The sequence below is a fragment of the Schistocerca cancellata genome, chromosome 8 (assembly GCF_023864275.1).
Source record: "Schistocerca cancellata isolate TAMUIC-IGC-003103 chromosome 8, iqSchCanc2.1, whole genome shotgun sequence".
Taxonomy (NCBI): Eukaryota; Metazoa; Arthropoda; class Insecta; order Orthoptera; family Acrididae; genus Schistocerca; species Schistocerca cancellata.
Window position 1 is genome coordinate 344,299,980 of NC_064633.1, and position 15,442 is coordinate 344,315,421.

Consider the following 15,442-nt stretch of genomic DNA (forward strand, 5'->3'; position numbering starts at 1 on the left):
ACGCACAATATAAACAACAGATACATCAAGCTATCATGTAACATACAAACCACTAATTAACAGTTTGATAATATTACAAAAAAGATAGTTGCTATTCACCATATAGCGGTGTTGGAGATAGAACATACACACAAGCACGTGTGCGCTCCCCCCCCCCCCCCCCCCCACACATACACACACACACACACACACACACACACACACACACACACACACACACACACACACACACACAATAACTACAGTCTCTGGCTGCTGAGGCCACACTGCAAGCAGCTGTGTGTGATGGAAGATGCGGACGGGTGGTGGGAGTAGTATTTTCATAGTATTGTTACACTAAATTTTGCATTTTGGATTGTTGAATTTTGACTGACAGCTTTTCTTCCATCCTGTAACCCAGTGCTCTTTCCTTTGTCACTATTTTCTAATGCATTACTATACTCAATGTCCATCACTCTTTCTCTTGTGTCCTTTGTTTCTCTTGTCATCTTACAAACTGCACAGCACTGCATACTCTGTGTACAAGCCACACTGTATCAACTGTCTTGGCCATGCACAACAGAGGGCTACAAGACCGCGCTGATTGTTGGCACGTCATTTCGTGTCCCACATTTCTCCCACCAATACCATTAATCCAATACCTTCAAATTGATTATTCTTCCTGTGTCACACTCGCGTATTTTTGCATGTTATTTCCCTTACCTGCGTGTGCTGTACGAACTTGTATCTCATCTTACCAACCCTTCCCCACCCCTGCTCATTCACCTCTCTATTCCAGTTCGCATGTACCAAATCCCCCAAACTAGTCACATCTGCTGTCCCCCTTCTTCACACTTATCCACCAGCAATAACCATTACAGTCTTTCAATTTAATTTTTCTTTAATCCCATTTTATCCTAACACCAATTTCAGTTGGATTTTGCCTTTCATTATCGGGCTACTCCCACAGATTTCACCTTGTTTTCCCCTACTCCATCCATTTCATCCTTTTCGTGATTTTTTTCCCCTTGTGTTTGGGTGTATTTTTGCGAACTTTTTGGGTGGACTTTTTTGGGCATATTTCTACGTTATTTACATATTTTTACACAATTGTATCCTCCACCATGGATGCTTACTCCTTCAATATGCGCCAATACAGGAAAGTTTCCTTCTCCCTAGCCAGAGCCCAGCCCCCCCCCCCCTCCCCACTTTTCCTGAGTTGTTGCTTGGCTCATGAAATCTTGCCAAACAGCCTTAATTTCAAATTACCCATCTATGGCTGCCACCCTTCCTCTCACAATGACCTCTGTCCTTTCAGATTCCGCCAGTCCTTATCCCTCGCCAACATAGTACTGCAAAACCATATCAATCAGGCCCAAACCTCCTCTCCATCTGTAAAATTCTCCTGCTACGGCATTCCAAATTCCTGGATCCCATAGCACACATTGAAACCTTTGCCCTCTGGAAACTAGAGCAACATGCACAATGCCAGCTCAAAACACTGTCCACCCTGTTCACTTCCTATTCCTGCCTTGCCACTATCCACCACTTCTACTGCAACCTCTAAACCTCTCCCACATGCTCTTATAACTGAGAAACCCTACTTTGCAGATGTACATTTACCTCACCCTCAAAAACTCACTCCCACCACCATACAGAATCCAGAATCTGAACAGACCCAAAATAAAATTACAAACGGACTCACCCAAAGAGCAATGCTGAACCTTGACTCAGTTCACTATCCACCCTGATTGCCTCTACATCACCCCATGTTAGCCTTCTAGAATTTCTTAACCTTGAACCTGGCCTCAGAATCATTTCCCAAATTCCTTAACATGCAAACTAATGTTACAGCCAAGGAAAGACATGCAATCCATCACCTAAAAACTGATCCCAAACCTATAACCCCACCTGCTGACAAAGGCTCCACCACTGTTGTTTTGAACCGCAAGGATTACCTGGCAGAAGGACTCCGCCAGCTGTCAGATTCATTCGCCTACAAACTATGCCACAGTGACCCCTTTGAGGACTCAAGCAGCATCTCCAGTCTCTCCTGAAATCCTTAAACCCATCCCAGAACCTCTCCCCAGTCTCTCTCTCTCTCTCTCTCTCTCTCTCTCTCTCTCTCTCTCTCTCTCTCCCTCCCTCCCCTTAACCCTAGCACTCCCCACACTCCTACCTTCTACTCTCTTCCTGAAGTCCATTAATCCAACCACCCAGGATGCGTCATTGTGGCCCTACTGAGGGAATCTCTGCATTCGTAAACCAACCCGTTTTGTCTATTACATGCAACCTATTCTCCTATATAAAAGGTACCGACCATTTCCTCCACTGACTCTCCATAGTTCCTGTTCTGTTACCATCTGTGCTCTGCTCATCACTGTTGATGCCCCTCCTTTTACACTAAGGTGCCTAATGCCCATGGCCTCACTGCTATTGAACAGTGCCTTTTTCCAATGCCCAACGCATTCCAAACGTACAACCTCCTTTCTAATCGCCAAGACCAACTATGAACTCCCCACAGATACTTCTCCTTCGAAGGCATTACCTACAAACAAATCTAGGGAATGGGTATGGTCACTCACATGGCACCATTCTATGCCAACCTATTCATGGGCAATCTAGAGGAATCCTGCCTAAACACTCAGAATCCCAAACCCCTTACCTGGTTCCGATTCATTGATGACATTTTTGTGATCTGGGTTGAGGGTGAGGACACCCTGCACCCTGCCCACATTCCTCCAGGATCTCGACATCCCTCCCCCCTCCCCCCCTTCCCCCCATTTGCTTTCCTTGGTCCTACTCAACCCAACAAGCCACCTACCTTGATGTTGACCTGCACCTCAAGGATGGTCACATCAGTACCTCTGTGCTTATCAAACCTACCAACCACCAGCTATACTTTCACTTTGACAGCTATCACCCATTCCACACCAAAAAGTCCCTTCCATACAGCCTAGCCACCTGTGGCCATCGCATCTGTGGTAATGAGCAGTCCCTCTCAAAATACACCAAAGGTCTCACTGAGGCTTTTGCAGATCGCAATTACCCTCGCAACCTTTTACAAGAACAGATCTCCCACACCTTATCTTTCCAGTCACCCACCATCTCCCAAAGTCCCACTGTTCAGTCACAGAGGAGCATTCCCATCGTGACGCAGTACACCCAGGACTGGAGCAACTGAATAACATGCTCCGCCAAGGTTTCGACTACCTGTCGTCATGATGAATGTCCTACCACTGAAGACCTCAGATGTCCCATAGTGCTCAGAGCCATTTTAATGTGCTACGCACTATCCTTCCCACCCTTCCCACAGTCATATTCCACTGGCCACTGAACCTACACAATATCCTCATCCATCCCTACACAACTCCTCTTCCTAACGCCTTGCCTCATGGCTATCCCATTAAGAGACGTAGATGCAAGACCTGTCCCATACATCCTCCTACCAGCACCTACTCCAGTCCCGTCACAAGCATCACCTATCCAATCAAAGGCAGGGCTACCTGTGAAACCAGTCATGTGATCTACAAGCTAAGCTGCAACCACTGTGCTGCATTGTATGTGGGCATACAACCAACAATTTTTCTATCCCATTGATGGCTGCTGACAAACTGTCACTAAGAAACAGCTAACCACTGCAGTGCTGAGCATGCCACCCAACACAACGTTCGTCATTTCCATGACTGCTTCACAGCCTGTGCCATCTGGATCCTTCCCACCAACACCAACTTTTCTGAATTGCATATATGGGGAGTCTCCTTGCTATCTATCCTATTTTCCCACAGCCCCACTGACCTCAACCTTCATTAGTCTTTGTCCTTACCCTCTATCCCCTTCCCAGTTCCCATTCCAGCACTACACAGTCCTCATTCCACCAACGCATGTACTATCTTTTTACCTCTCTCCTTTTGTGCTAACCCCCCACCTTCCATCTAACCTCCCAACTACACCCAACTGCCCTACTCTCCTCCTCTTCCGTGTATGCTCCCACAAGCAGCACTGTACAGCTGCCCACCCCTACCCTGCTATCACTCCCCCACCGTGCCCTGGCCTCTTCCTTAACATCCACCATCTGGTTGCATTTTCCATCACACACAACTGCTCACAGTGTGGCCTCAGCAGCCAGAGACTGCAGTCGCACGCACGTGTGTGTGTGTGTGTGTGTGTGTGTGTGTGTGTGTGTGTGTGTGTGTTTTCTGTCTCCGACAAAGGCCTTGTTGGCTGAAAGCTTGTTTTCTGACAGTCTTTTTGTTGTGCCTATCGGTGCTGTATGGTAAGTAGCAACTATCCTTTATCAAATTGTTAATTAGTGGTTTGTATGTTGCAGGATAGCTTGATGTATCTGTTGTTTATATTGTGGGGCCAGCTAAAGAAGCCTTGATATGATAAATGCCTTTACTTAGAGTGTCTGTCTATGTAGTGGTGACTGCCATCCACAGACATCGTGGATTTTCTGTTGTTAATTAACAATTTGCATTTACAACAGAAATAGACACTGTAAATACACTTGAAAAAGGTGAATGTTGTGCATGAAGCACCTGATTCCAGAATAAACAATAAATTTTAATTGTAGGTATGGCTAAATTTAGTCAGACAGCTTGAGCACCACTAGCTTAGTCACACATGTTTACAGACACGTAACCTGGGTGATATCATTTAAAATATTCGTGAATAAAGATGTTAACATGTCACAGTGGATAACCAGGATGGCAAGTTAGAATAGCCATTGTGCAAGTTGGAATATCCACTGTACGATAAAACATAATCGTGCACATGGTTATTGGACCATCACCATAATTTCTTGCGGATTGAAGCTTAAGTTGAGAGCTATTTGACAAAGGGCTGGCATCAGTTAAGTTTTATGAGTTTGCTAAGACTCAGGAACTAAGAGACGTTATTCACCAGATGCCCCTGCATCCGTTTCTTGAAACTGGCAGACAGGAACCCAATCCGGCATCTCAATGGACATTCTTGCAAATTCAAATCCTGAGAACAAGTCAGGTTCCATGCAGCATGCAGGGCTGGCTTTTCCAACAAGCAATCTTCATGGCAAGCTGACACTCAATTCCACCAAGTCCACAGTGACCAGAACGCAACTTTTAGCAGAGGGCCAAGGATACTGTTGGCCCCTACATCACGGCATTTTCTGCATCCATTGTCTGGCACACCACTCAACTGCCCGTCACTTCGAGAGTGTCTCCTGCTTTAAATGCTGGTCCACAAACCTGCACTCTGCAGGCGGCAAACTGCTCAAGAAGCTATTATGACCAAAAAGGCTAATAATGAATGAGAACTATCAATATCAAAATGTGTCCGCATGGCACACTTCCACCTACCTGTCTGTAAGCCCTGTTTATTTCTCCCTTTGTTCCCTGCCAAATTTAACTTCCACCCTAAGTTCAATTTAACAATGTAGGAAAAGACTGATCGCTACTTATCGTAAAGAAGACACATTAAGTTGCAGTCAGGCACAATTAAGACACTTATGCAAATATTTTGGCTACAGCCTTCATCAGCAAAAGAGAAAGAGAGAAACACACACCATTCATACACACAAACAAGCACAGCTCATGCACAAGTGACTCCCATCTCCGGCAGTGCAGGCCAGAATGCCTGCTTGTGTGTATGAATGGTGTGTGTTTCTCTGTTTCTCTCTTGCTGGTGAAGGCTGTGACCAAAAGCTTTGTGTGTCTTTTAATTGTGCCTCTCTGCAACTTAACATGTCATCTTTATGGTAATTAGCAATCTATCTTTTCCTACACCGTTGATATTTCTACTTGGATTTTCCATTGTTTATAGTTACAATTTGTTATAAATGTTCTCAAATGTGAAAGTGAATTTTTGCAGTCCTCGTTAAAAAAGGAAACAATTTCCCTAAAAGATTTCACATGTTTTTACAGTCCATTGTTATTTCCATCTCCTTTGCTTCACTTTGTGTGTTTCCTGCCCTCCAATGGTACATTTTTTTCCATGTACAATTTGTTTGTTATTTTGCACCTGTCTCATTCTCTCAGTGAAGTAGCTTCTTTGTTCCCTGTTTTGATAGACAATTCTGTTCCGCTCATGTTAACATCATTTGTTAACTTCCTATTGTACATTAAATGAATTGGTTGGTGAGCTTTCCACACACTTCAGAGAACACTGGATACATAAATAAAAGTACTCCAGAACAGCACCATTGAATATATAATTTTTTTAAATAGATCTTTGTCTATTATAAGGAAACATCAGTTACTTGGATAAAAAGCAGTCATTTTTTTTATTCCATGAATGTTTTAATTTTCTGTATTCTACATGTAATTAGAATATCATTGATGTATTTGCAATGTAACTCATTATTTAAGCCTTAACTATGAATACAGATTCCATGAATTTTGCATCCGTGGATGGTGCATTGTGGGTAAGAAACAGACTTGTCCATATTGTAAGGAGAAGGTAGACTTAAAGAGGATGTTCTGTAACCCGTATCCTTTAATTTACATAATTTAAAAATTAAACATTTTTACTTATATGTACACTAATGGCAAGTAAGTGTGTGTGTGTGTGTGTGTGTGTGTGTGTGTGTGTGTGTGTGTGTGTGTGTGTGTGTGTGTCTTTGCAAGTACATATTTTCTCGAGCAAATACAAGCATATGTTTGTTATTTTGCACCTGTCTCATTCTGCCAATGAAGTAGCTTCTTTGTTCCCTGTTTTGATGCACAATTCTGTCCTGCATGTGTTACCTAGCACTCTCCTCCCCAAACCGAGCGGGGTGGCGCAGTGGTTAGACACTGGACTCGCATTCGGGAGGACGATGGTTGCACCTGTCTCATTCTGCCAATGAAGTAGCTTCTTTGTTCCCTGTTTTGATGCACAATTCTGTCCTGCATGTGTTACCTAGCACTCTCCTCCCCAAACCGAGTGGGGTGGCGCAGTGGTTAGACACTGGACTCGCATTCGGGAGGACGATGGTTCAATCCCGCGTCCGACCATCCTGATTTAGGTTTTCCATGATTTCCCTAAATCACTCCAGGCAAATGCCGGGATGGTTCCTCTGAAAGGGCACGGCCGACTTCCTTCCCAATCCTTCTCTAATCCGATGAGACCGATGACCACGCTGTCTGGTCTCCTTCCCCAAAACCAACCAACCAACCATCTCCTCCCCAATGAAAGAACTAATAGTTTTGAAAGTTAGGCTAATCTGAAGCCCCTTTTACTCAGTCAACTTTTGTTTTCTAAATTGACTACTCAAGACAAAGAGTGCAGCACCCCTAGCTTTCTGTTCCTGTACTACCTCTTGTTTGTTTTGAGTGGTCATCAGCGACAAAATTGGCGGTGCTGTCTGCTGTGCAATTTGGTATGTGAATGGTGAAAGTGAGGTTATGAGGAACTATCCTTTTATGGAAAAATCGAAATATGTAACAGAATGTAAAAAGAGCAATGTTGGTAGAGTTTTTTAATGGACAAAGCAGAGTTCATAGTGGAAGTTCTTGTCAGCACTTGTGTGGTAAATTTTCTACACTCCTGAGAACTGAAAGAATAGGAAAAGTGTCATCCAAACATTTCAGATCATTTGCTCAAGAAAATACGTACTTGCAAATACATCAGACAGTGTGTAGAACACAGTAAATAGTACCTTTTTGCTTTATTCTTTGTAACTTGTTTTCTTGCTAAGTGCCAAATAACAACGAAAATTATTTTTCTCATCCAGTAAATCTTATTCTTTCACTGTTGAAATAATTTTCATTAAAACTTTGTTCATATGTTGTTTACATTCTCATTTTTGCATAGTATAGGTATTTTCGGTGTAAAACATAAATACTTATAGCTTTCAGATATTTTGTCTCTCTCGTAGGAGAACACTAGTAAGAAAAATGCTAGGATCTTAAGTAAATTTTTGATTTTCCACAAAAACAAAGCAATCAATGCAATAAAAATTAGGAAGGCACAGAAGCAGAAAATCATTTCTTATAATAGGAGTGAGCTCGATCAGGATAAGTTATAACTTTTGATATTTGGAGACGCTACCAGAATCCTGTGTTTCTGCGCATGCGTAGTAAACAGCATACTAGGAAATTTAGAACTTCACACTTGACAGTCTGTAGATCCTTGATCTTGTAGACACTTTTGCTGATTCACACACAGGCACGAAAGGTGGACACGCTTCGAGTAGTCTATTTTGACCAGAAGGTCAGTCATGTAGAACAGGCTTTATGTACTTTTTTAAGTTGGTGTTGGATGCCACATAAATTGAAAAATGTTTGTGTACCACTGAAACTTTCCTTATTCGGGAGCCCACAGCTGAGTGATAGAAAAAGCAAAAAAACTGAGCTGTATTGACTTTGGGGCTGGTGGCATGGTTAACTGATACATTGGAATGAAGAGACTACTTACAGCATTAGTTTTGGAGCCTCGCAATTGCGGGACAACTTCTGGGCACCAAGTTGATAAACATTTGAAACAATGCATGGATTTAATGTCTATATTGGTAAGTGCCAGACAACAGATCAAAAGTAACATGCATTCCATTTCTGTTTTTTTCTCTCCTTCACATTCACTCCCTCCTTTTTCTTCCACTTCCCTCTCATACCCCCTCTTTCCCATCCCCATGTCCCTCTCCTGTTATCACGCCCCTCTCCTGCCCCCAAATGCCGCTCCCCCGCACCCATCTCGCCTCCCAGCCACGCGCCCAGCCCATCTCCCGGCCACGCGTCCAGCCCGTCTCCCGGCCACGCGTCCCTCTTAGCTCTCTGCGTGTTTCTCCTTTCCTATCTCCACACCTTGCTTTCCACACGTCCACCCATTCCTCCAGAACATGTGCCCGAGTTCAAACTTAAGGTTTTACATAGAGCAATTCTTATTTATCCTGTAAACTCGTCATAATGAACTCAACTAACTCTTTTCACGTGTGATATCCAAAGAACCATGCTTATAAGTAACCAAATGAATTTCTACACTTATAAATAACTTTACCAATGTGCCTTTATTTTTCATATTAAATGTGTACCACGTTCGCAACAAAACAAAGGCTTCTTGGCAGCAGAATGTGGTACAGTATCGTGCGTGGAGAGAATTGATAGACACTGAAGTAATTTCGGGTGTGCGCTAGTGTAGTGTGTTAGGGCCATTGACTGACTGACTAATGCGGGGAGACAAAAGAACACTGATGCTGGAATCCAAACTCATTTTATTGTTTGGTTTCTCTTCCAGTAATTGTAGTACAGCTGGCCAGCAGCTTTTAAAAGTAGTAGGAGGCTTTTTACTTGTTCGTTATTAGACACAGTTTCTTCAGAAATTAATGACCTTTGTGTTGTGTTCCCCAGTACTTCACATTGAAAGATTGTATGTAGTGTGGTCTCATCCCCCTCACCACTTAGTCTGCACTAGGGGACTTTTTTCTCTATACCCATCATGTGTAGGTGTTGCTTGAAGTTCCCATGGTCAGTCATCAGTCCTATCATGACTTTAACATGTCTCTTATCCCAGCACAGGATTTAGTGATGGTTAGGATAGGTTTTGGTCTACCAAATGGGTTATATATTCCTTACATTGTGCCAGAATGGGGGCGATCTGCAGTGTAATAAACTCAGAAGAAGAACTTCAAAAAGCCAAGATCACTAGTAAAACATTTCTTTTGATAACCAGTTTCAATAAGACTAAGTTACCATCTTCAGATCTGCAATGGACAGAACTAAGTTGACAAGACTATAGGTTTACAAGTTAAGTATAACAACGTGCAAAATTAATTGTCCATACACTTGGAAAAATAACATACATTATGCTCTACAAATCATTTAATTTCCTCCATCTATCGTATGTATCGTGTCACTTCATGAATGCATGTAAAGACCATGTTTATACATGTTGTTTACTTTAAATTTGACATGCCTATGTCTAGTGATCTTCATGATCTTCACGTGCGTATTTGTTATGACATGATACATGGCCCAGATGGGGGGATTATGTAAATTTGTAGAGCAGAAGGTATCTTACTTTTCCAAGTATATGGATAATTAATTTTGTACAGTGTTATACTTGACTTGTAAACTTATTACCCTATTGACTTAGTTCTATCTGTCGCAGATATGAAGATAGATGATAATGTAGTCTTACTGAAACTGGTTATCAGGATAAAAGCTTTACTAGTGATCTTGGCTGTTTGAAGCTTTTCTTCTGAGTTTACCACCAAATGGAATCATTAGACATGTCCTGGCCAGCCTGTCGGCTGTTCATCATCACTGATTCCTGTATGACCAAGCATCCACAGCTGGTTTATCCTGTTGCTTCCCACTAGCCTCACAACTCATAAGGGCTTCATGGCATTCAGCAATGACATGTGTCATCTTTGATCTCATTGCAGGGTTCATAGAGGTTTCAGAACTGCTTGGCTCACTGAATGAATATAGATGCCATGATCCTTCTAGCACCATTCACAGAGTCTCCTCCAAATGCACTCTGGTTGTAGATATTTCTGGCTGGAATTCCATGGCCAGCTTCCCAAGAGGCTGCACATGGCGCTCTCTCTCTCTCTCTCTCTCTCTCTCTCTCTCTCTCTCTCTCTATCTATCTTAATCTATCTTAATCTAGTGTAGGCTGTACCCCATCTCCTCCACCTTCATCTGTTTTTGATCCTTCAGTAAACCAGATTATGTCTGTCATTGCTCTCTACTTCCACTTACTACCTTGAAAGGTTTATTGAAGCAACTGGAAGTTTTTGTATAGTCAGTTGGCAGTTTCACAGCTATTCTGATATTTACACATTATATAGGTTAGTGTTTCTGGATTTCCTACAGGTCCCCAGTTATTTACAGTTTTTAATCTGTATCCCCCTGCTGGTGTCTTCATTGTAAACCAAAGGTGTAATGGGGGCATTTTCAGCTTGGCCTCCATGCCAGCAGTGGGTGTGCTGCTGCTGTACTTCTACCTGCTGTGGCTAAGCAGGCCAATCTCTTAATCTTGCCAAGCTCCTTAGCAGCAACCTTCTGTTGCACTTTATTCCACCATATTATAGCTCTATAAATTATCATAGGACTTATTACAATGATGTATATACAGTACATGCTCTTGGGGTTTCGACCCCAGTTTTTACCACAGGCCCTTCTAGTGCATATATGAGTACATTTTGCCTTGAAACACATGTTCTTTATATGTGGAGTCCAAGATAATTTCACATCCAGAATTACCCCTAGATACTTCACTGCCCTCTCTGCTGGTATAATTTTGTCAAAGTGTTTGAGATTCCAGTTGTGGTGTTTTGGATATGATCCCTCATGAACAGTACAATAGTTTTCTTGGAACTGGTCCATAGATCCTGTTTGCTGCACCAGTTTTGACCCTATTCTCAGTGCTCATTGTGCCATTTTTCTAACAGCATTAACACGTTTGCCAAGAACTACTATGACCCAATCATATGTGTACCTATGGCAAAAGTAACGTCTTGTATTTAACTCTTCAGTGAGTTCGTTCACCTCTGTGTTCCACAGTAGTGAGGACAGAACCTTTCCTTGTGGATACCCTTTGATGATGTTGATCACCGTTTTCTCTTTGAACCTGTTGGCTTCCACCTTTAGTGTACTCAGCATGATTTTAATGCACCTACATGCAGCCCCTTCAGTATCCAGGAAGGTGCAGAGAGCAATTCCCAGAATTTTCCACCTTCCCCACAAGTTGGTGAAGTGCTGTTTTACATGATTCGCCTAGGTGATATGCATGTTGGTTTATATGTAGAGGATCCTCAGTTAACCTCCCCTTCCTAACATGCTCCTTAAACAATTTTCTAATGTCTTTAGGAGAAAGGATAGGCTGGTCTCATATTCTCAGCCTTGGTGTGGTCAATTCACCGTCCTCCGAGCATTAGAAATGACTCCTGCTTCTAGGCTGACTCGAAACAGTGTGCATAGCAATCTAAGTAGTCCCTCTCTTGCTTGTTGCAGTGGAGCTGGAAATATTCCATCAGGGCCTTGTGACTTGAATGGTTGAAACATTGGATTTTTTTGGAATCAACACTCTCTCTGGCAGAATCTCCCTTTTGTTTCCTGTAAACCAGTACCTCCCGTGGATTGAATCTTGGCCTGTGTTATCTGCCAGACTGCAATGAGGGAGGTTGAGTCTTGAGGAGCACATCCAGCATCTGATGTGCTGACCTTTTATACTCATCTTCCTTCCTTGGAGTGGGTCCTGGTTTGGTTAGTATTCTAGTGAGGATTTTATGAACTCTGACACTTGTAGCTGTATCTTCCACTTTCTCACAGAATACCTTCCAGGATGATAGTTTCACTTGCTTAATTGCAAAGTTGTATTTAGCAAGGGCCTCCCAATAGTTTGTCCATTGTCCTTTCCTGCTTCCAGTGTTAAACAGTCTTCTTACCTGCTTCCTTTACAATTGCAGGTTATTGTTACACCAAGGTTCATTCCTGTTTGTGCATTTCCTGCTGATATGACAGTTTAAGTAAAAGATCATATGGCAATTTCACTTCATCTACCATTTCCTCAAAACATATTGGATTCCTTATTGAAGTTTTGACTTTGGACAGGCATGGGTTTAGGTTTCTCCTATGTGAGTCTCAGTCTGTTTTGCTACGATTCCTATTGGTCATGGTCTATTTAGCAAATTCTCTGAACTGATATACATGGAATATGTAACTGGGTAGATAAAACAATCTACTCACCAAGAAGCAGCAGCAGCAGCAAGAGAAAACATATATAAAAGGTTAAGTAAATGTGCATGCTTTCAGAGCCAGTTACTATTCCTTCTGGCAAAAGGGTTGAAGAGGAAGGAAAAGGACTTGTGAGGTTTAGGAAATCAGGAGAGTTCGGAAAAGTTGCCCGAACCCCGGGTCAGGTGAGACCTATCAGACAGAATGAGAAGGAAAGACCATTGAGAACTACACTGGATGAAATTTGAAAACCTAAGAGCTTAACAGGTGGAAGACAGGGTAGTAAGCAAGATAGAGATTACTGACAAAGAGCTAATAAGGGTGGAAAGCTAAATGCATTGTATGTGATTGAGGTGGAGGGCAGGGAAAAACAGACAGGTAAGAAAATAAAAGACATAGAAAACTAAAAGGGGTGAAGAATTGAATAGTTACTGAGAAGAAATGCTGAGACCGAAGAACTTAATATAAATTAATACCAGACGTGTGGTGAGAACCAAGGAAATGGTGTAACACCAGTTCTTGTTAGCAGAGTTCTGAGAAACTGGTATCTGGTGGAAGAACCCAAATGGCTCATGTTGTGAAACTGGCACCAAGGTCCCAATTGTCATATCGTGTAGCATGCTCTGCAACAGGATGTTGTGTTTTGCCAGTATACATCCTCTGTTTATGCCCATTCATTATAACTGATAACTTGACAGTATCCATATCAGTATAAAAGGCCAAATAGTGTGCCATTGGATGACTCAGGGCAGCAGTTACCCCCTTACTGTCTTGCAGGTGATCTGCAACACTTAAATCTGCCAACCTGCCGCCATGGTCAGTTCCCGATGTCTTTGGTTATCCTGACGGTAACCTGTGAGCACTCTTTAACTACAGTTTCAGTTCCTGTTCTTGTATTGCCCTCAGGAATTTGTCATTGACTTCCTCCACACCTTTTAGTTGACTACCCTCCAGTCCTCTCTCAAGATCTTTTGTTTCTGCACATGTGCTCTCTCAGACAGTCTCTGGAGGAGTATTGTTAAGAAGTTTCAGTGCCCAAATTGATATATTTGCAATCTTGAAGAGCTCAGTCACTGTCTTGACCCGAAGCTCCGCACTCTCCCATTGATATATCTTGGGCACTATCTCCTTAAGCCTGTCCACTGTTCCCATTCCTTCACAGACAAAGATTAGAGCACCCTTGTTCACATAAACACTCGTGACTTTGGGGCCTGGACTTGCATCCCCCCCAATAGGGGTAAGTTCAGGTAAAAATAATGGCGCTGGATAGCAATCACGCGCCCTTCTATCCCAAGGCTGAATAATATTGAAATGTGGTGACTTTGGTGACCAGGGGAGATGCAATAGTTCATCATCATGCTCACATAACTGGTTGTGCATGATATGAGTAATGTGAACTGGTGACCTGTCATCTTCGAAAAAAGCATAATCACTGCGGACCAGACATTGTACCGTGGTTTGGACCTGATGAGTCAAAATGATTACATGATCCTTAGTGGTAATTTGGAATTGCAAAGTAACCACATTGTTCCGCAAGTGCAACTTTTAGTTGTACAGTGACTTACGTAACTGGTGTCCTCTTATCTTTTGTCACAATCCTCTTCAAAGATCACCTGTCACAATCACTCTGCACACACTCTCACCATGTTCTAACTTAATGGATGATGTTTCTCCACTTTCCGTATGTTGTTGTTGTGGTCTTCAGTCCTGAGACTGGTTTGATGCAGCTCTCCATGCTACTCTATCCTGTGCAAGCTTCTTCATTTCCCAGTACCTACTGCAACCTACATCCTTCTGAATCTGCTTGGTGTATTCATCTCTTGGTCTCCCTCTACGATTTTTACCCTCCACGCTGCCCTCCGATATTAAATTGGTGATCCCTTGATGCCTCAGAACATGTCCTACCAACCGATCCCTTCTAGTCAAGCTGTGCCACAAACTTCTCTTCTCCCCAATCTTAATCAATACCTCCTCATTAGTTATGTGATCTACCCATCTAATCTTCAACACTCTTCTGTAACACCACATTTTGAAAGCTTCTATTCTGTTTATGTGGTACAAATCTTCAATACGGTGCCACTTGAAATCCCCAAACACTAGAACTACCTTAGTTATGTAAGCACGCTCTGTATGAGCACAAACAGTTTGTCCACATTCAAATTCTCTTACCTCTGACTGTGAGACACTTGCAGTGTGTTGAGCACATCACACAGGTGCAATTTGCAGTCAAATACAGGGTGTTCAGAAATAAAAGTTGAATACTTTGGGAGGGGATAGCACTCATTGAAACAAGAAAACTAAATGCAATAAATATAGGTCTGGGAATACATACTTTCTTAGAGAAGTACAGTGAACATGGGTCCGGAAATGTATACTGCCTGTGATAAACACGTCTTTACAGGAAGCGTTCAACGTGGCATCCATTCATGATGATGCACTTCTCTGCCCTCTTTTGTAGGGAAGGAAGCTTCCTTTGAAGTAGAACTGGTTGTTGTTGTACCTACTGGCACGCATTGATTCATGACCCTATAGTGTCCTCAGGTTGTTGATTGGCATAACATAGGCTAATTCCTTCCAGGGGATGGAGGTCTGGGGAACAAATAGGACAAAGTGCCCCCCCCCCCCCCTCCGCGGCATCTATCATCACTAAAATGGTATCCTGTCACTCATCAACCTCTGCAATAACCTATGCCTGTGGTACTTCCAAACCTCCACCCCCATACGTCATTATTCTGTGGACGAATCTGGTAGTAAAGCTGTTCTACATCTACATATGTACTCTGTAAACCGCTATGTGTTCTACATCCACGTAGGTACTCTACAAA

The 15,442-nt window shown here is 42.7% G+C and overlaps 1 protein-coding gene across 1 annotated transcript in view; it reads left to right on the plus strand.

Annotated features, from left to right (window-relative positions):
* The window catches only part of LOC126094573 (RING finger protein 121), a 96,027-nt gene that overhangs the window by 75,149 nt on the left and 5,436 nt on the right, over window positions 1–15,442 (plus strand). The window contains exon 7 of the mRNA XM_049909039.1: window positions 6,345–6,446. Within this exon, the coding sequence (XP_049764996.1) occupies window positions 6,345–6,446 (102 nt within the window). The remainder of the gene's footprint in view (window positions 1–6,344; window positions 6,447–15,442) is intronic.